Source organism: Rhea pennata, chromosome Z (genome assembly GCF_028389875.1).
Source record: "Rhea pennata isolate bPtePen1 chromosome Z, bPtePen1.pri, whole genome shotgun sequence".
Lineage (NCBI taxonomy): Eukaryota > Metazoa > Chordata > Aves > Rheiformes > Rheidae > Rhea > Rhea pennata.
In genome coordinates, this window is record NC_084702.1 from 71,060,316 (window position 1) to 71,082,617 (window position 22,302).

General features: G+C 40.8%; 1 protein-coding gene across 2 annotated transcripts in view; it reads right to left on the reverse strand.

Moving 5' to 3' along the window:
• UNC13B (unc-13 homolog B) overlaps positions 1-22,302 on the reverse strand; it is a 212,838-nt gene that overhangs the window by 55,670 nt on the left and 134,866 nt on the right. For both annotated transcript variants that reach the window (XM_062599298.1, XM_062599297.1), the window contains exons 15-21: positions 20,196-20,423; positions 19,759-19,900; positions 10,174-10,343; positions 9,075-9,190; positions 6,506-6,669; positions 3,829-3,979; positions 2,790-2,858 (exon numbers count right to left, since the gene is read on the reverse strand). In XM_062599298.1, coding sequence (XP_062455282.1) covers positions 2,790-2,858; positions 3,829-3,979; positions 6,506-6,669; positions 9,075-9,190; positions 10,174-10,343; positions 19,759-19,900; positions 20,196-20,423 — 1,040 coding nt within the window. The remainder of the gene's footprint in view (positions 1-2,789; positions 2,859-3,828; positions 3,980-6,505; positions 6,670-9,074; positions 9,191-10,173; positions 10,344-19,758; positions 19,901-20,195; positions 20,424-22,302) is intronic.

Sequence of the window (22,302 nt, forward strand, 5' to 3'; positions counted from 1 at the left end):
AAAGGGAAATCATGTTGGAAAGCACAGTCAGAACCCTGCAAAGCTTGAAGCATGTTCTAAATAGAGAAAGTGTCTTGGAAACATTTCCTGTTCAAGAAGCTTGTACCAGTCAAAACAATGCTCAATAAATAAGGCCTTTTATTGCAGGAGCTCATCTGTTTGCTTAATTTAATAGCTTCTCATATGGATGCAGTGTTTGTGGATGCCAGGAGACTAACAAGCCCTGAGAGAAAGGAGGCTTTCCCTCGGCCCCAGGATGAGCAGGCTGTGAGCAACAGCCTCACCACCTTCACCACCACCTGGCCTCCTGCCTAGCCGCTGGGCTAGTCCTTTCCTTTTCAGGCTCCCTGCTCAGCTTTTGACTTCTCTTCTGACACACCAAAAGGTACAGTATATTCGCAGCCTCTCCAGAAGACTAAGGTGGATTGAGAAGAAAATGAATGAGCACTGCACACCATAAGAAGTTAACTGAATGATTCAGTCCCCTGTAAGACCCAATCTGCCAGCACAAGCATTTGACCTTCAGTGCCTCCTCTGCTCAACACACTTATTTTACGTTAACACCCTGCTGTCCATAATGGTTGTTTCCCCTTCCACTCTGAGTTCCACTAAAATTAAAAGTGCCATTGTCCTTTCCAGAACTGCACACACACACACACACACACACTTTTTAGATGTGCTGAATACATAATATACACACCCCCAATGCAACATGCTAATTCCTGCAACAGATTTAAGACTTCAGGTACCATTCCCTTTCCTGCATTCCCACTTTTCCCCTCCTCTGTCCTTTCACAATGTTAAGACCATGCTGAGGAGCCTTACATTCCAGTTGATGTGCTGCTTTTGCTACAGTAATAGCAAAAATATTAGCAAAATTTTGCTAATATTTAGCAAATAGCAACTGCATTTGCCTAGGGTCCTCATATTTGCCCATTCAAAAACTATTGACACTTTCTTTTTGACAAATTCACATTGCTGGTTATTCATTATTTTCTTATGAGTGCTTATGAATAGCTTGTTATTTAAATATTGGAGTGAGAGGAATCTTAATTCGGGTAACTTGAATCGTAAATTGCCATCGCCTCTTTTTAAAACTGGAAACTGGAATCCCTTTTCTGGTCTTCCAGAACTTAACCTGCCATTCAGGGATCTTAAAATAATCACTAGCAGGTCTCAGATGGCTTCAGCCCATTCTTTAATATACTACCAATCTGATAACCTGTAAATTATTTAAAGCATACTAATCTTTCCTAGTCCTTATCTAAGCTCTTTCTTGTTTGTCCACATATGAATGCAGTTTTTATTGAAGACCAAGCAGAAAGGGACCAACATAATAGCTTCTTGTTGCCATGTGCTGGTAACTCTTCCTCTGCTATACAGTGGATCAGTGTGCTCTTTGGACCTTGCCTTACTAGTAATGTACTTATAAAATAGCTCATTATACAACATCCCTTTTATCTTGTTTTTTGTACCTTGCCCTTCTGTCCCTTTCTGTTTGTCTTCCTAATGCATTCTTCCTCTTAGTCTGCTCATGTTTCCCTTCTCTGTATGTTTTGTTGTGTTTCAGTTAGAAGAACCACCCAGAATATGATTTATTTAATTATTTTTAAATCAAAGCTGATATTTTGCCAACATTTTTAAAAAGTTTCAGTGAAGCAGCATTAGTCACTATCTGCTGTATTTTTGTTGACACAGGTATTGAACAGCTCAGAATTATCCCAACATCTCCCCTGCCAAGAAGAGGAAACTCAATATCCCAAACAAGCCAGGGCCATTCAGTTCATAGCTGGAGTTATTAGCTACTGCTAAATATCAAGAGATTTTTCCACTCTCACATGGGGGCCAAGAAGGTAAGGAGGAGGCTTCTGAAGGAAACTATGACAAAAGGAGAGGACTTTCATTTGAACTGAGAAAGGGTATTTGAGCGCAATACCATTCCTCTCTATACTCAGGAGCAGAGACTTCACTGAGCCTAAATGCTGACTACATCTCAGCAGATGACTACATCTACTACCCCCTCAGCCACAAGGCTGAGGGGTCACTAAAATGCTTCCAGAACTCCTGTTTCTTTACAAAAACTTGTAATTAGTGTATTTCATAAAAATAAGAAAAATAAGAAAAATAAAATATATACAAGAGCTCCTATGCTCCTGCTTCCTTGCTATCCTCTCCAGGAAGGAATTAAAAGAGGAGGGAGAAAGCCAAGTCACATGGCAGGACTATGTTGGCTCTGGAGTAGCACTGAAAGAAACTAGAGGGTTTAAGCAGCCTGATAGGCTGACACCAATGTTTGAAACTCATCTTCCTCTATACCTCTAAATGAGATCCTAACCTTAGAGCACATCTTATAGATCCAGGGTCAGGGACAGTGAATAGAGTTTACCAGATCTAAAATACCTACAACATGGCTGCGGGTGCCCTGAAAGATTCCTGTCTTTCTAAGTGAGAACGCGTCTGTGTTTTCCCTTTGTAGTTTATGCCTGAAGTAGCCAAAGAGGATTTAATTCAAAAGAATTCAACTTACATTTCTGAGACAGTAGAGATATGTATCGTTTACAATTTTTAAATTATTTCAGAAGTCTTGAGCTAGTTATAATGCAAGAAGAAATATGGTTTAAGTGCTATCCAGGAAACCAGAATTATACATCTGAGCAACAAGCTGGTCACGACAGTTCCATAGGACACAGAAATTACCCAAAAATTCAGACATAAAAGAAAAACCCAAGCTGTATGTTTCCCCTCTGCCCATGCGAATTACTGAAAAGATTCTGCTTACTGACACTTACCCTGTACATCGAAAGATCAATGCGAAGTGAATTATGGAGCTGGTCCAGAAGTTTCACAAATCGTTCTTTCTGTCCAGCAGAAAACACCAATAAACATCACATATCATCACTGTCCAATCAATGCTCAGAGTAAGAAGCAAGATATCAAAGACTTAGTGTCTGATCTCGGGAGAGTGGGAGGAAACTGTATTGTGCAAACAGTATTTTCTTTGGATTCCTCGATTTGCTGTTACACTGTAATTATTTTTGATGCTTGTAAAACACTAGAAGTGTTGGAAAAATACTCCATTATCATTTCAAAGTAGACGTATAACAAAATAACCCTGATATCTAGAATACGATTTACGTTAAGCTTATATTTTAGAGAAATTGTTCAGAGGTGAGCAAAGGAACCAGCATAAAAAGGTCTATTGTGGAGCAACGACAGATCCGAGATCTTACGCATTAGCTCAGTGACGAGTATTACAGGTATTCTGTGACTACAACTATCTTCTTGGAGTCAGGTCTCTCCACTAGATCCTGGTTTTGCATTGTGAATGTCTCCTCGTTCAAATGTATGTATTCTCTGTCCACCAGGGGAATTCGAGTTACTGCAGATACTTTCCCAGTGTGCTCAACTCCACCACATATTACATGAAAGAGCTGAACCATTAGGGGTCAGACTTTCTTTTCCCCCTCTCCTTCAAGCAGTTGTTGTTTTTAAAAATAAAGTTCTGAAACTATCAGATTGCACAGTATATTTTATCAACAGCATCACCACATGGAGTTTAATACAGTTTGCTCATTTACATACCATCTGTGCTCTAGTGCAACTTGAACACAAAGAGTAAACACCACAATGCATTACGCTGACAAATATCTAAAACTGTGCGCAGATGACAATAAACCAGGTTCTGCTTTGTCTAGAAGAGCTCCACAGCTTAAAGCTCCTCACAGATCTAATATATCTTAAACAGAGCTCATTCTTTATTGAAAGGCAGAAATGGCATAGGCAAATCAAACAAGTGCAGCTCTAACATTACCGAACACTGAAACACACCCCAAAATTGGAGGCTGCAAAACGGTCCGAAGCAGACACATTCGTGGAGGCAGTTGTGTGCGCATAGTAAGCATTGATATTGGCAAGTAAGGTGCTCATCACAGCTGGCACTCCTGGGCACATGTATTTGGAGGAGAGACATGCAAAGTGCCTGCAATACAGAAGACAGTCCTGGTCATTCTGGTCTCTTTTGTATAACACAACTTCATTTTCTGCCTACAGTGTCCAGAACCAACTCTCAGCCCACGGTTTCCTACCCCTTTAACAGCCACATGGCTCTACTTAGCACCCTGCACAGATCAAGTCATACATGCAAGTCCTACATATACAAATTATGCTTTCTCCCTTCTAGTGCATCTCCAGCACCTTACTTTGAGTTTTTCAGAAAGATACCATCAAAACAATAAATATTATAGAAACAACCCCTTTACTACAGCCCATTCCACACCATAAAATAGCTTCTCTTCTCAACAATTTATTGTCAGTAGCTTATGATTATGTGATAGCTTGGGTCCCAGCGTCAATGGTAAGAGTCAAGTCTGACACAAGAAGATTACTATAAATTTTACTGCTCCATGAGGCAGCCACAACATCTGAGGTGACATGAGGTAGCAGCAGTTGCAAAGCACTTGAGCACAGCCAGATCACACACTAGTAGTTGTGTGCCATGCTGATACTCGACTCTTTAGGGCTAACCCTTCTATCCTGCAGGAAGGGCACAGGCTCATTTGCATTTTCTCTTTTAATTGTTCTCATTAAAGTGCAAGGAACCCTCCTGCAGGAAATCTCAAAGTTATTCCAGAAGCACTTGGGCTTGCGAAATGATTAAACAATCAAAGGAAATCTGTTAGACATGAAGGAAAAAAAAAACAAAGCTTAAGAAGGCTGATATGTGAAAAGGCAAGTGAAATTCATTCCAACAGACAGGAGAGTTGGGCAACTTTTTAGTAATTCTCTGTGCAAAAATCCTTACAAACCTCTCAAACCAAATTTGGCAACAATTTTCTAAATGTAGCTTTCTCTTCATGGAACTGATTACAGACATAAGATTTTGTGCAAGTTACCCTGCAAATAATTATAATCAAAAAGGTTCCAAGGAGAGGATTTCACACAAATTCACAAACCAGTATTTCAGATAACAACATGATACTGATGCCTCAGTGTTAGCTTGCTAGCTACACGATACCTATGTACCAAGGGGTCATTTATGCACTCTGTGGGTAAATAAAGACTGAGATGGATCAATAAGGGCGTATTAAACACTTTTGTTTAGCTTGAGGAAGAAAAGGGTTAAATAGCAGGGATCTAACTGATATCTTCATTAATTAGCAGACAGGGTTAGCAAGAAGATGGAGACAGATACAGTATCTTAGAGTAAAAAGACAAGAGGCAACATGCAGCCGTTGCAGCACAGAAAATTCCGACTATGTTTTTCTGACTTTTCTGAATCTCTTCCCCAGAAGGTTCCTGTCCTCATAAGAGACAGGGGGAGAGAGACAGTGGTTCACAATCCTTTGAGATTTTCAACAAACTGAACCAGACCCTGAACAACCTGATCCACAGCCCTGCTATGAGCAAGAAAGACGACCTCCAAAGGTCCCTTCCAACCTATTATCTTTCTATAAGTCTACAAAATAATGATGTCCCTCTTTCCAGTTGTTTTTTTCATCTTTAAACAAATGTCTCTGAAAGACCTATTTTCCCCACACACAAACCCTATTTTTACTGTTACAAAAATCCTTGAAAAAATAATATCCACAATGTGCTGGCAGCCTAATTGCAGTTATAAGCCCTCCACAAGAACATCTAGCCATGGCAGGCATTTCATTAATTTCAGCAATTTCTTTCTATTTTGGCTTAAATCAACAGGCAGAAGGGTGCTTGCAAGGAGACATAAGTGCGGATCATAACTAGTCCAAGAACCTTAGGCTGACTCAAAAACAAAGCTTTCAGCTTCAGATGTGGACTTTTTTTTTTTTTTTTCATTACTCTGCTACATTTAATATTACATTTTAAACAAGAAATGAGCTAAGTGTAGTACTACTAGTCTCTAAAAGAAGGACTAATCTCAAACCCAAGTTCAAGTACAGTTACCAAGAAAATGCTCTCAAAGAGCAAGAATTATATTAGCTTAACTCCAAACAGTACAAATCAGTAGATCCATACTCAAACTTCCTACAGACAGCTAGTTCCCAGCAGCATCTGCGAAAGCAGCGATTTCATAGGACTGTATCAATTGCCATACTGGACTTGCAGGATTAACACCTTCACAAAACCTCTTCCCTTCCTACACCACCAGAAAACTACCAAGATCCTTGGACAATATCTTTTTAATATGACAGTGTTCAAACAGAGATTTTAGAATCTTAAGACAAAAATGGCTCATTATCAATAATAAAGTACAGCCATTTACACTACTGAGGTTGGTATGACTCCTTAGAATTCATTTTAAAGGTCCGACAGGTGCCTAATTCCAGCACTTTCAGACATTCATTTCTAGATTTTGAAGAGTAGTGATTCAGAGATGCCAGTCTCTTCCTGCTCACAGTAATCCCCCAAAGGAACAGCTGGCAATACCAATTCTCTCATTACCAACCAGATTCAGCCTTCACACTCAGAAAAGTCACATCAGTTAGACTGAACATTTGCACTACGGACCATACAAAAGGCATCTTACGTCATGGCCTGGTATATTGATTCAATGCCATAACGCATTGCAAATTCGTCCACTATCTCTTGAGCTGTCTCATCAAAATACACCTTCCAGGCATCATCTCCTTTGGCATCAGGGATCTTCACCACCCCATTCCCTTGCACATCTGTGAGATGGTGGAAGAGGTTCTGAAATACAAAACAAGAATTAAATTATATGTGAAGTTGCTGAAGCCTCCAAGTGAGTTTTGTTGTCCAGCTTGGAAACGCCCTGAGAGAGCAGCCACTGAAGGTAAGTATCCTTCCCCTTCCTCTTTCCTTCCTCTCTGCCTGCAGAGTCATTTTTCTGCTTTTACTTGTTTTTCTTTGAGTGTTCCCAGCCAGATTTTTCACGTGCATACCAACCATTTTACCCACCAGACTTTGTGAATGATACGGAGGAGTGCTTCAATGAAGTGAAATAATGGACTAATTAGTTTCCTGAAACCTACACATTTCTGTCCTCAGAAAGAAATGGCTTAACATGGACAAGCTATTTAAACTAGCTGATGTAACAGTTCTTCATCAGCTTTATAATTATTTTTATACAGAACAGTCTGAACAGATTTTTTTTCTGAGAGTAAGGACCCTAAATTATTTTATACAGGAAAACAGCCCAAACAGATTTTTTTCAAAGTAGTAGGACCCTCAACAACTAGACCCCTGCATTATTATTCATCATGACCTTTCACTTTATCTAGGAACACTGGGAAAGCTTTCATCTATCATTGCTGTGCAGAAATTGCACATCCAGTTCAGGTTTCTCAGTAATCCTCAAATTCATGTCACTTACAGATTCAACAGCCTTTCAGACAGCTGCTTTCCTGCAGTTAGGGATGCAAAAGTCTTATGATTTAGTTAGTCCTCTGCTGGACTCTGCTTTACACTGCTGTTTCTCCTGATGAAATTACTGTAGGTGTAAACCATTTTCATTTTATGATGTACAAATAAATCCATGCAGAAAGGCAATGCTTAGAAAGAGGGCAATGCGAAAAAGAGGGGAAGCAAGTGATCACGCATGCTTAGAAGGAGGAAAAAAAAAGAGCAAAACAGCTTGACAAACAGAAGTAGTCACTCAATTAAAAACAACAGCAACTATATATTGAAGGTCACAGCACAAACTACTAAACAAAATTGGCGTTCATCTAATATCTGTCTCTTCTCTGGTAAGGGCAAAAGACACAGGGCTCATCTAGCCCAGCATCTGAATAAATAAGTTGTTCCCATAGCTGAATGCTTCTCACTGTGACACATCTGCCCTTTTAATCTGAATTTGCTTAAACTTCACTGGACCTTGTGATATTTTTATCCATCATGTAAAGGGACTCTGATTACTACTCTCCATTCAAGCACTTAAAGACTGACTCTGTCACCTGCTTTATCTTTGATAAATAGACTGGGCATCATGAATCTCTCTCTGACACAGGGTTTTTCCTTTTTAGTTGTTCTCACAGGTTGTCATTCTAAATTTCTTCCAACTTCTAAAACACTGCCCACCCAGCTTAGTCCATATTGAGCCAGACCAGCAGCGTGTAACCATAGCTCATGTTTGATTCCTCAGTAGTCATTCATATGTCCTACAGCAGCGCAGCAAAACAGAGGAATCTAGGCCACCCATAACTACCTGGCTCAGTGGCCAGGGTCAAAGCCCTCACCAGAACAACTCATAAGGCAGTTAAGGTGCAAAATTCAACTTTTCACAGTCACTCTTCCTTCTTCAGGTAGCTGAGCTTAACTACATTTTTTACTGAGGAAACTGAGAGCTTTTCTACAACTCTCCTACCTCACAAAATACAGACGCAGTAAGAACTTCCCGTCATTTTCAGCTGCAAATTTGCAGGACACTTGGCACTGGCCTGTAGCTTAGCAGTTACTTTATAGTAGTGCCACTCAGTTTTTCCTGTATTATTCAACTAAGTTCAAGCACGAGCTTTGCTGAATCACTTAACACATGCTGACTGCCCAGACGAAAACTGCAGTGATGCACTGAAACTGCTCCTCACTATTAGTGATATGCAATGTCTTTTGTTCACTACAATCAGAAACTGGGATAACAGCAAGAAATGCTTGCTGTCATCTCACAGAAATGCTGCATGTCTGGGACCCACAAAGTATGAGCATTATTTGTGAAACAGCTGGGCTAGAGTCTGCCATTTGAGTAGTCCTGTCCTAAAGAAAAACATAGGTATTGTATGTGCTGAAAACATTGCTTGCGGGAACACAGAAGATTCCACGTTATGCTTCTGCGGGGGGGCTCTGAACTGGACTAACGCCTGGTCTTAGCACAAGGGCAGCACAGCTGTGACAGCACGACGGAGCGCTGCAACACCAGCCGAAGTGGGCAGCACTCGCGTGCGGGGCAAACAGCCTAGAGCCTCCCCTGCCTTCCTGACAAGCACAGGTCTGGTGAGTCAGTGTGTCTCCAGGCCTGTGGAGTCCGGAAAAAAATAGCTTATCTAGGGCAAGCAGGAACATTTCAAGGAAATAAAGGTCAGAAAATTGCTTCTTCAACAGAAAGGAGGAACACGGTAATGACTGAGAAGACAGCTCCTTACCTCGTGAAGGCAAGTGTACTGAATGTGATATGGAGCCACTTTCTCCTCCCCTTTGATCTCCACGCTGATTTGCAGGCGGATAGCCCCAGACACTGCAGACTTATCTGTTCTCTTCTCTAAAAGGAAAATGCATCAGTAATTATGTGCATTTTTCACATATGGAGCACAGCTATCTGGGGATGTCAACATGGGAAAAGAGACTGCTGGAAATTCAGACTGAACCTGAGGTCTGAATCACTGCAGAGAAAGCTGACTATGACTCCCCCCCCCCCAAAAAAAAAAAAAAAAAAAAAACATTAAACACTAACTAGGCCTCAGGAAAACAACTGACATGATACATTCTCAGTATGACACATTTAGCTACCACTATGCACAATTCTAGCAATAAACGAGCCCTTCTGATGCCAACTGTGCTACAGGGTCCCTAAACCTGGATTCAGTCAATTGAACTGGAACAACCAGGGAATATACTGCAAACCTCTCCAGACTAAGGTTCATATGATAGCAGGCAAGGGAATTCAGCATACCTATCATGCACAGCTAAGACAAGGTTTTCACCAAGACTAGCATTAAAATGCCAGCATGCCTGGAAGATGTGGCTCAAATCTCTTTCTAATAAAAGAGATGACTGATGAAGAATCTGTTCCTGACTTCACCATAGTCGTGAGGCTCCTGAGAATTGCCGATGCTGCCCCCATCAAGAAAATTTTGCATCTCCTAGGATCATTGTGCCTGTCAGTCCAGCACCATCTGGTCATGCATCATTTTTTCCTTCCAAGTCCTATTTTTGCCACTCAAAAAAAGGCCTCAACAACTTGCCAGTCCAGGGCAGTACACTTACAGACTGGTAAAATCTTTTAAGTCAGCATTAAAAAAAGGGCACAGGATAGGTAATATTTGGTCCAGCATCAATAGAGTCCAACCATGTGCCAAGCATTCACCCACGGTACTTTCCAGTGTCTGTAGGGAAATGCTATAATGTGCTTCTCCATTTTAGCTGGGACCAAAGGTCAAAGCCTTGCAGCACATCCACCCTTGAAATCACCTAAGCTTCCCAAACTAACACATGATACTTTTTCAATTCCAAAGCCCCACTCACCAAGGTTGTACCACACATCCATCTCTCCACTCAGCGTACGGACTTCAATGATAGTCTGTCCCAGGAAATCATCTGACTCGCGTTTCAGTCGCTGCTTGACGCGAGACTTAATGTCATCGTCTTCATCCCACACTCGCACCTTGATTCGGTCGGAGGAATTATGGCACTCGCTGTGAACAAGACACGAGATATTTAAGAGCGTATGCTTTAGGTGGTATTTCTACACTACATGCTTTACACCCATTTTGACCTGCTTGTCTAAAGGTAGAGGGATGTATAAACATAAAGTATAAATAACTGACTATTTAAATAAAAGGGTAGATTTTGATAGAATACATCAAAAATTTGTCATGCAGTTCCTAACTGCTCCTACGACATGATGGACACTGCACATCTGACGCAGGTTGAAGGAGAGTGCCCTGCACTGATGATGATGATGCCCTGCAACCATCAGCTTTAGATGTGTAGGTGGCTGCATGTCTCCTGCTGTTCCTCACTCCCAGGATCAGCTCCCTGAACTCATGAATCATCTTCACTGTTCTCATCTTTTTTTGCTATGAAGTACATAAAATCCCAATGATAGCTAGGCTCGTGCACCGACCTAGACACCTCAAAAAGAACAATGAGCATCTCACTGGTTTCTGATATCTGTCCCCATCAATGGTCTCATGTTAGACTGCAAGCATTAGGGGCTATTTCTGTCTGTGCATGTGCAGTGCCTAAGAAAGCAAGGTCCAGGTCTATAACGAGGGCTTCTCAAGTTCTCTGCAATAAAAATAAATGAGTAAGTAGCTCAGGTGGAGATAGATCTCTTACTTCAAAGATCTTCACAAAGCAGTAGTACATTAACGTACAATACGTTATAATTGGATGATACAAATCCTGCCTGTGCGTAGGAGGATGTGGTGGGATACAGTAGTTGTAATAAAGTTGGTATTTAATTACTGGAATTGATGCTGCCTATTATTCACAGCTCAGGCTGATACTTGCTCTGTGCCACAGGCAGACAGAAATGTCAGTAAAGACATTTCTATAAAAAAAAGAGAAAAGCAGTTTTGTATGCTGAATCTGCACCTTCAGCCTAGCGCAGAGGCAGAATTCACAGCCTCCCTCCCCATGTAGGTGTTCAGATACCTTTTGTAGACACAAGCAGGCTCCTGGATAGCAGAAGTGGGTAGAAGGACCATATAATAAGAGCTCTGCTCATTTATAGGCCACACAATACAATAAAACAATTTGAATGCTCACATGAGACTATGACAAGGGTGATTACTCATGATAACCACTACAAATGCCTGCCCTCAAGGAAATAAAACCTATGAAAACAAGCAACTTCAGCTGAAGGCCTGTTTTCTAGCCTTTTTAACATGCTGCATCTGTTGCTAAGCAACAGGGAAAAGGAAGAAATGGGTCAGAAGAGATCTGCTAAGCCTGGTCAATAAGATGTGACAGGGACCAGTATTTGCATGTTCCCTATTAAAAAATCTTTTGGGCTCCGATTGCTACTGATGTGGTTCAGGACCACTTAACAAATGTCTAGGCAGCTCCTACAGGCTTTCTTTCTCCAGGTCAGAGGAATATCTGGGAATTATATGGAGAAATTTTGAGGCAATTCCAGGTAGTTCTGACCCCTGCTCAAGCTCCCTTCCTTTTCTATGCAATATATGAGCATATTTAAATTCAGAAGAAAGGTTCAATGCTTCTCTCCTGCCTTTATTCTTCCATTCCTCCTCCTCCCCTTCAAGGATGTCCTCCTTCAACCAAACCATGCAGCAAACAGTCACGAGCCGGGAATGCTTGGACGGTTGCTCTCTGTAATTCTCAGACTTATCCGAGCACATTGCCATGTCTACAGGCAACACAGCTTAAGCACTTAAAACTTCTGCTCTCAGCACAGCGCACTAATGTACATTTTGGCAGTACCTCAAGAGGCTCAGCGTTCAGAAATACATGGGTACCTGAAGACACAGATTAGCACACAGTGGCATTTACAAAGCACCAGCAAGTTAAATTCGGACTCCTTCAGACCTCACCTTCTGGTGCTCCAGCTCCTCATTAAGACAGCTTCGATCTCGGTTCTTTGCTACCAATGGTCAAAACTTTGCTCCTTCATTCAAGGAGGCATTCAAGGCGTTCAGACATAAATCTGCTTTAGGTGCCCCCACATGCACATCCCACGTTCCCTGAACAGCTGGCTGCCCTCCTTCACCTGGCCACAGCAGCACAACTTGCTGCAAAGGGCCACAGGAAGGTTTTAAGTAGCTGAAGTTTCTACTTTACCATGCCTTTTTCTGCCATTTTTAAGAGACTTCTCAATTCCTTTTCCTTATGCTGTTCCCATGCCAGAGTGAGTGCCTTATCACTGTTTCACAGCAGCTGAAATCCTTAGGCTGGTGGCTTACGCTTCAAACATCATCATTTATAAGTCTGCAGGAACCACAGTTCTTGCTTTCATTGAAGCAAGACAGTTGTGTCAGCATCAGTACATCTTCCAGAGACCACCCCGAAACAAAGCCATGAACACGTGGGGATTCAGGCTTTTTAACTGATAACAGGCTTGATAACTAATGAAAAATATTAGCTTGCAAGTTGTGACAGAATGATAACAAGTCAGCAAGACTGCTGCTAGAAACTTGCCCTGTAGTAACAAAGGAGACAGCACATTTCTAAAGATGCCTGCCCTGCTTCTTGCTACCATTTCATGAAGCCTGATTTCCTCAGGATTTGTAGGCATAAGTATGTATATCCAGTCCCTCTTGTATGTTGAATCCCCACAATTTTCACAAGAGGAGGCAGATAGAGGAAACACATCCTTACATCCCACCACAAGGAAGAAACCACATATGAGTTCAGACCCATTTAAGAAGAGTCTGATGGCCTGGAAAGCACGTTCCCTTCATTCTGTGGCCCAGAAATTTTCTCTCATGTAGCTATAGATTTTTGATGTTTTCAGTGATGCCTTTTTATATAAAGAAGTTACTTTGGCATGTCAAACTACCAAGTAAGGTAATGTTTTCAGGAAATAGCACACAAAATCTACACATAGACACACAGTATCAAATAAATAGTGAACTTGTTTCCATGATGTTTTTCTCCCTGAAGTTAGTGGTTGCAGGAGCTGTGGAACTAGCAAGGCCTGGTTCTGCAGACTTGCATCCTATCGCACTCTCTCCAGCTTTTCTGCCACTCTCCCCCTTAACTGTCCCCCAGCCCCAAACCACCAGTTCCCCACACAAGTTTCTAGCATTTCCAATATTCTGCTCTCTTCTCCTATCCCAGTCACCAGCTAGGGTGATGGGAAGTAAGAGAGGCTGTTATTAGTTTTGAGTCTAACTGCTGAATATTCATTACAGCTTCTCCCACAACGGAGTTAATAATTTGTAATCCAGCTCCAATTTACACACACACAACCACTGTAGAAACTTATTCCTAGGTTTTAGACCTCTGCCCATCTTTTCAGGGAGAAAAACTGGCTCAGAGTTAACATGGGCACATGCCTCTTACCCTCAAGAAAGCAGGAAGAATAAAAGGAGAATTGTCTAGAAATTACCAGAACAACACTTTCAAGCCAATGGTTTGTACTCTGAGGTGGAAAAAAAAAACAATGACAAATGTGCTGAATTTGTTAATCAGCTGTTGCTTGTGCTAACTACATTTGTAGGATTGTTACTGAATTTCTATGCTGCAGAAATCCTAATGCTAAATGAAGTTGTACATCAAAGTTGTAGCTAAATAGAAAGTTTGGAAAGTTCTACAAAAAAGATACAAAGGTACACCTATAAAACTGTGTCCCCAGCAGATCACAAATGATAAAGAGAATTGCAATCAAGACCATAAATTTAGAGCACGGAGAGTGCCATGAAGGAAACAAAAACCTTCTGGCATTCACTCTGGTGATCCTCACTCAATACACTCAAGATACACCCAAGAAGAGAAACAGAGTCAGGTAATTACAATAAGGGCTTTTTCAATGCCCTTTGTATCACATCCACATGGACATTTCTTCTCAATTGATTTCTCATCTCCAGATATGTGTTAACAACAAGTCAACTCGGTAGTATATATCAAACCATCAGCATCAATCCACTAATGCTGCAGAGAGACTTACATCTGTAACATGACTACATGGACTAGAGAGGTGAGAAGGCAACACAACCCTCTCATTGAGCATGCTCCTTTCACATAAAAACATTTCCTTAAATTATGTTGTTTTCTTGTATTTGCTGTCTGAAGAACAGGAAAGCCCAGAGGCACCAAATGCAATCAGGACTCTACGGTGCTGGCAGCTCACAGCAAGGCAGGGAGCCCCTGCCTTGCAAAACTGACAGTCTAATAAAGACAAAAAGCAACAAGTAGACAGAGCAAGAACAAACAATTGAAGTGAGGAAGCAATAACATTTTGCAGATTTGAAAGTAGGTCAGTCAAGCTCAGAATTAAGTGACTTTGCTATGCTCTGATGTTAAAATAGTATTTATGTCCAGAGTGCCTAATGAATATTTCTACAGACATCTACTGTGAGCAGTTTCCAATTCTGCCTCACAGCAGACACAGCTCTTGAGTAGGGACTGTAAGGTTTCTTAGTCTGGAGCAGGGGGACAGTTCGCAATGCTAGAGACACTGAAAAAAAAGTGCAAAGCAGCTTGCAGGAAGAGTGGGTGGGTGTGCAGGAGGTGGGAAAATGCACAGGAGAGAAATGCAGACCAGCAGGAGTTCAGGACTTGTCATCATTTCAGTTTCTGGGGAACAAAACTCCAAAAAAGAGTAAAGCAGATTTCTGGAAAATCAGAAAGGAAGGGGTAGTTGTACCATCCAGTATGAAGCAAGAAGAGACCAAGAAAGAGTTCTAATAATATATACAGAGGAAGCAGAAAAAAAGTGGCCTTTGGGAAATGATCTGTCTGAAAAAATCAAAATCCACATCTTGATGTGGTTCAAACAGCAGGGTCTTGAAAGAGCAGAGTCCAATTTGTAGGTCTGTTATGGCAGCTTCAATAGGAAAGGAAGGCTGACAACTTCAAAGGACCGGTTAATTTTTAAATAATGCCAGGACTCCTCTATCAGGGCAGAAAGAGACATCAGAGGAGACAATGAAGGCAAAATCAGAGAGGCAAGAGAACCAGGGTAAGATCTGGAGCAGCTTAGACGTTAAGCGTGACAACACAGACTTATGACCCAAGATGCAGCTGCTGCTGTCTCAGAACAAAGAAATGAGTTTCCTGTTCTTACAAGCACAAAGTTCTGCTCTTAGGGGAACAAGTACAATCATTTTGCTATTACCCAATGCTACAGCACTGACTGCACAAATTAATTGTGCATCTCTCCAAACTACAAAGAGCAGATAAAGCGATTCGGACCGTTACAGCTTCAGCTATATTAACTCAGCTTCCCAAAAGGCAGTTGCTGCAAGGCATCAACTCCATGCTCCAATGCAAGCTTCACATTGGTCACTGAGCAGGGAAACAAGTAGGATTTTATCGTACTGCCAGTTTCATTATCTGCAGTGCCTGGAGAATAAAGAAAGCAGGACAGCCTGCATGGCCCCCACCATGGTATGAGCAAGAGCTGAAGGTACAGCATTGCAGTAACATTTATGAATATAGTGGTCTCAGAAAGGGCAGTCCTAAAAACAACTTTGGAACTTAGTCACAATTTATTGAAAAATGCTGAGATTACCAACAGGCTGAGCTGACGAAAGGAGGACTGCAGAACCAAATAAGCTTTTGGTTGGCAATTCAGTGGTTAGCGATGTGGTAAGTCCATTCCCAAAAGTTTAACAGGAATGGGTATCATGTGTGACTCTGTATGTCCTAAAACACTACTGGCTATCTGCTAGCAGGAGGCACTGCATTTATTTTAACTTAGTTACTCCTCTGCAATGAGAGATAAGCACAGTTTTTGCAAACTGTCCTGTAACAACACAGTCCGTTCCAGGCAATGGTTTCACATCCATCATTCACAGCTTCAGATAGAGCTGTATTCAGACAAGACAACTTCAACGTGGTATTATTTTAAAATGAATGATTCATTTTGTGTCCATGCCAAGAAGCCCTGCACAGTCCTGTTGGGAAGAGCGAACTTCTAGCGCTCGTGCTCGTTAAAGACCGGGGCACGTCCTGAAACAAAAAGGCATAGACCAGCACCCTCCACAGAGCCCAGGGCTTTCCCTATAAAGTGAGACTCTGTCTTACAGACAAAAGCATAAACTCTCCTAAAACACTCTCCTAAACATTGTCTGTCATTGCAATTTGTTCAAATGGATGCTAAGCTTCAGCCTCCCCCCCCAAAATATCTAAATAGATAATTAAATTCTTGCTTAACTATATTGAATAGTTTGAAAATATTTACTAATATTAATGGGCTTTTTCTTATGGAAGTGAAAGTTGTGTAGACTTACCAAACTAAGTTCCAACAAGATTTGTGAAAAGTTAGAGCTGGATAGAGTAGAAAATCCAAAATCAGCTGCCATCCCAAGGAAATCTACAGCCAACTGCTCACATGTACTGATCAATCCAGGCATGCAACTCAGACTCAGCTGCAAGCATGCCCTGTGCTGCCTTCAGTCCAGCCAGAGTAAGCACGAGGGAAGAGAACCGAGGGCCCTGCAGAGAAGTCTACAGGGCAAATGAAGGAGACCACCTATAAGCCTACTCATCATGCCTCCAGGGAGGGGACCTGAGATCTATTGCAGAAGACAAGCATGATGAAACCCCAAGATAAGCAAGCTTCAATAGTGCATGCTCACAGAGCAACTTGTTCTCTGTTGCAGCAACACCCAGGTCCCCCCCAACAAGGCTTCATCCTGCCAAACACCATATATGCAGAGTCAAGTGTGCAACACCAAATGGAGCAGAAAAAAACCAACTCCTTAAATTCTCCTAAGTCTTTAAATTCCAATTAGAAGATATTAAAAAAATCTCACTGTGTAATAGGACCATTACTAAAACTGAAGATGTAACTATACCAGGAGATAATGTTCAGAAAGAAACAACAGGATCTGAAAATCACTTGCTCAGACAGCATGAATATGCTACAAGACCTGGTCGTTAATCTAAGCAGACACCTGTAGTGACACAGGCTGGTAACGACCTAAATAATGCAAAGCCAAAATCTTTTCAATCTTATCTTTTCTAAGATAGGGTTCTAAATTTATATTTCCAAATTGGGTCAAACTTACCACAATATTTTTTCTAAAAATATATAGGAAAGGAACAAAGTCATATTTAAGGAGAGGTATTGAAATGAATGTATTTTTCCACCCATCACTGTAACCAAGCACAGAAGAACTATTGGAAAAAATAGGTTACTGCAGCCTTAAAAGCAGTTTAAGTCAGTTTTAAGAATTTTAATTAACTTTACTGAACCTGTAGAAAGTATTATAGTACTGACCTATATATAGACTACCTCAGCTCATGGTATGGATTACAATATCAAACCTATAATGACCGATACAGACAGATTTCTGGCTCTGTATTCAACCTTTGAAAAAACACCAAAATTGTGATCAGATATAAAGACAATGGGCACCTAAGGAATACCAGCTACAAACAAGGCTGTCCAACAAGCCAAACAGAAAAGGAACAGCAATTACTAACCCATATATTTATCGTTGCCCTGACCTCCCTCTACCTGTGTATCTCACACCCCTTGAAATGTTTAACTCTTTTCAGCACTAAATTTCCACTGTAAGGGGAGGCTTCCCTTCTGAAGGGAGGCTTTTAATAACTACCACCATTCCTTTCCCCCACTGTGATAACTTATGTCTAAAAAACAAACCAAAACCCCTCAAAACTGAGGGTTTCTTGAACGTCCTGACAATCTCTTCCATTAAAAAAAAAAAAAAAAGGAAAAGAAAAGAAAAAGGAAAGAAAGAAAAAAGCTTGGTAAGTATATTTTGGTCAGCGTATGCTGACTAAAGTTTCCATTTGATCATGGGGAGGAAGAGATTTCAGTAGTTTTAAGAACTGTAAGTTTAAAAATGATCTATAAACGAAAAAAAGAAAAACGAGCATGTAAAAGACCTGCAATGCACACGCTTGACTAAATGATTCTCCTTATCTAGCATAAGGTTAGCTTCAGCATTCGTTAATGAAATGACGCATTGATTCCAGTGTGGGATGCTTTCCAGCCATTGATTTGGATACCGTGCTCATTTCCTTCACTCTCTTCCTGCTACTCCCAAGGTAATTTATACCCATCCAGACATGGACAAGATATAAAGTAGCATTAACTCCAATATCCAACAGCACATTTTCTACTGAATCACAAACACAGCCATAAAACCTATATAGAGGCATTATGAGAACTGCGATATTTATCATGTTGTGCTATCTATCCTTAAACACAGTATTTGTTGAATTTCCTAAAATTAGAAGGGCACACAGTAAATACCATGGTAACTACTGGGCATGGTAAACGAAGGTCCTTAAGGCTCCCACGTAGATTCACTGCTATTGTGGCTAGAGTTATCCAAATAGTACTTAAGTCAACTTACTACTTACCAAGCAATAACATTACCTTGGATTAAAGTAAGAATATAAAGCCAAGGGCTGACCAGCTCAAAATAGAACTGAGATTTCTCTGATGTTAACGAGGAGCTCAAAATGACTTTAAAAATAATTGTTTGTACTGTGCATTGAAAAGACAAACCTGGACTGACATAAGCTTGATTTTAAAATGCAAACATAAATTTCAGTTTTCAGGGAGAACTCCTCACCTCCAACCAGCTTGGGGGGGGGGGGAGGGGGATATCAGGGAAGAGAAAAAGGAAAGAAGTACAACAGAAGAGATGACACACTGAAGGAAATAAAGATGGTAGCAATAGATTATCCTGAATCTTCGTAAGCTACTTACTTCTTGGATTTCAAGTCTCCAATTTGAATTATAACAAGTTTAATGATAAATTGATGGTACTATTTTACTTCTTCAATAAAAGTCTGACAGAACAAAAAGTTTTTCAGTCTTCTGCACTTATTGATATTTAAAAAAACTGTACTTCTAGCCTTTATCTTTGATTCAGATGTCGATACATTGCTCATTTTGAAAGCAGATAACCCCTTAAATTATCGTTACGCTGGTTTTCCAGAATTAAGGGGGAGACTGGTAGCTTCACCAAAAAGTGACAGGCAATAACTACCTCTAATCTGAGCTCACAAATTTAGTCAAACACCAACACAAGCAGTAGGTCACAGGAAGCTTGCATCATCTTATACACAAACTTCACTCTTTTATATTTCAAAGAATTTTGAAAGTACATCTATTATCCACGAACAAGAGTCTCCCAATTAAAGATTTTCCCTTTTCTTTAGCTTTCTCTAGAAATATCAATATAAAAACATTCACAAAGCAGATAGATTTTTTTTTTTAGATACACATAACAAGCAGGAAAGACGACATGGACAGGCATGCACTAGGCATATTGTTACAGACATCAGCCCTCAGACACACACAATATGCTGAGAACAAATGAAAGCATCATACATGATAGGTGTTGTGGGAATGCATGCTGATACACAAGGTTTACATGTAGAAGTATAGATCATACAGAAAGGAAGAAAAGGAGTGAGAGCCCTTGGTAGAGCACTTACAAATAAAACTTCTCTTCCCAGACAGGGTTCAGGTTCCCAAAAATTGTTTTTGTCCTCTTCTTTGTTTTGCCAACTTGAACAGTGACGTATGGATCGCTGGATCCAGTCTTGTCTTTGGCCTGCAGACCCTGAGCACACATTACTGGAAGGAGAAGAAAAGTGTTACCACGACCCACCAGTAAGACAATGTGTCCGCACGCCATGTGAAACAACAGCTCAGAATGCCCATAGACAGTTTCTGATGAGCTTCAGCTCATGGTGCATTACATTGCCTGAGATAGAAAGAACATCTCCATCTCCTTCCTGTACACTGAGCAGAAAGAGATACAGTTCAGAGCAGATGATCTTCCTCTCCATTCTCTCGAGCTTTGCCCTGACTCCTTCTTAGGTCAGGCTCCCAAGAGAAGCCAAGGAAACCTATGCCTCCCCTCCCTCACCTGTGATCGTGATCTTTGCTGACCATTTTGAGGTACCATCAAGCACACTCTGCTTCACTGTCTTCATCTGCTGAGCATGTGTCAGTTTACTCTCACAGAACACATCTCTGATCAAGTCAAAGATCTCTGGCTTGTTCCGCTCTCGGATCTTCATGCGATCCTTCATGGCCATGATGAAATTCTGGGTTCGGTCTTCCGCCCCATGCTTTGAGCTCTTCTCTGCTGCTCCTGTGCACCAGAAAGTACAAAATGCTCATCAGAAACAGGCAAAGACAGGAAGTCCTATGCCACTGAATCTGGATGGCAGGATCAAAGTCATGAGTTACCCTCCACACAATGCCTCTTGCTACTGACTTTTGTAGGCAGACATTCAATTTCAACACACACGCAAGAGAATCCAGACCACTCAGCACTGGGAGGGGATCATGGAATGGAGATTCCCAGACTCCTTTCTAGTCTGGACAAGAATGCTCTCCTGAGTAGGAGCTTGAATTCAAAACTCTTATAACTGAGAAGGATCCAGAAATTAGGTTCTCATTGTAACAGTAGCCATTAGCATGCCCCCTCTCCTCATGACCTTGCTTTGAATAAATAGATCTCTGCCTGGGCAAGTCGCAAGAAGAGGACATACGTCTTTCATTCCAAATACTACCTATGAGCTTGTCTTAAGGTTGCATCTAAGCACCAGGGAAGAGCAAGAGTTCAGACAGACCCATGTGCACATCATTTTCTACTGATTTTCTTCACACAGCTCCCATTCAGCATGGGCTCATTGTCCAATGTATGCCCAATTCTTCTGCCTGGAACCATCCTGCTTGGATCAGGCATTAAGGTGGAGGCATCTGAAGTACCTTCCCAGATTCCACTCTATTTTATCAACTTGTAAGAAGCCAAAATAAAAAGTCCATTATTAGAATTGTGCAGTTATACTAAATGTAACATATAAGGTAGGAAATTCAAAAGTTAAAGACATGGACCATTGTGATAAAGGGGTGCAAGTACAGTATCTAGCAGTTGAAAACACAGGAGCCCAGAGTAGGAGTCTGTACTTCATAGATATTTAATTGTAATTGGAAAATAGAGGACTCTGGTCATCCGTATATATCTTAAAACACTAAAAGGTTTATATAATTATGAGATTATAAGAATGCTCCCACAACCAATTATTTCCTATTAAATTATGCTAGTCATGTGCACATTTCAGCCACAGCCTGTTGCATCACATAGGAGTCATGCATTACTGAAAGCATCAACATGAACAAGGTAGACAAACTAGAGTGTTAAAGTAAAAGCAGGAATCCAAGACAACACACAGTCTCTCTACACTGTCTGCAGTGATAACAAGCTGCGATCTTACATCAGATTTAGTGAAACTATGACAAAAATCCTGTGAACATATTAATCATCATATCAGTTTAGCTTACTCTGCTTTTTTTGTTTGTTTGTTTTGGGTTTTTCTTTTCCCACCTGGGATAACTTCTGTAAAAGGCTTTAAGTAAGTTATCTTCTGTAAAATTATGCATTAAAGTAGGTGCAAGTCTGTGCAAAGCCAGCCATCAAATCATGAAGACACCTAAAACTGCTTCCCTCTGGAAGAAGTTGGCAAGATGATACTGGGAACACCTTAATATAAGGCATTAAAATTTTGTATATAAAACAGTTTCAGTTAGTGTCTGGATACAAATAAAGCTCTGTGAAACAAGTGCACGCTCATAAAGGACTCCCAGCAGCACAACATTACAGGCATCCTTGTTAGCAGGCTCAACAGGGTGCTCAGTAACTAACACTGCCTAAAGACATCCATTTCTAGGACTATCAATCTAATGCCTTCCACTGTTGTTAAATTCACTTCAACAAAGAAACAAAACTCAATTATAACTTCCACCATCCAAACTGAAAAGAATAAAAATGCAGTTTGGAACAGACTGTGACAGTTGAAGTTTCAGAAGTTCATTAAAGATGTGTGTACCAAGGCACGCTATTAAAGACCTGGCTCTAAAACAGGCCATAACTTTGTATTACCTGATAATTATTTTTCATTTTACTTGCTAGAGGCTTGATGTTCATAGTCCATTTAGTACAATAAAAAGGCATCTGAGAAAAGGCC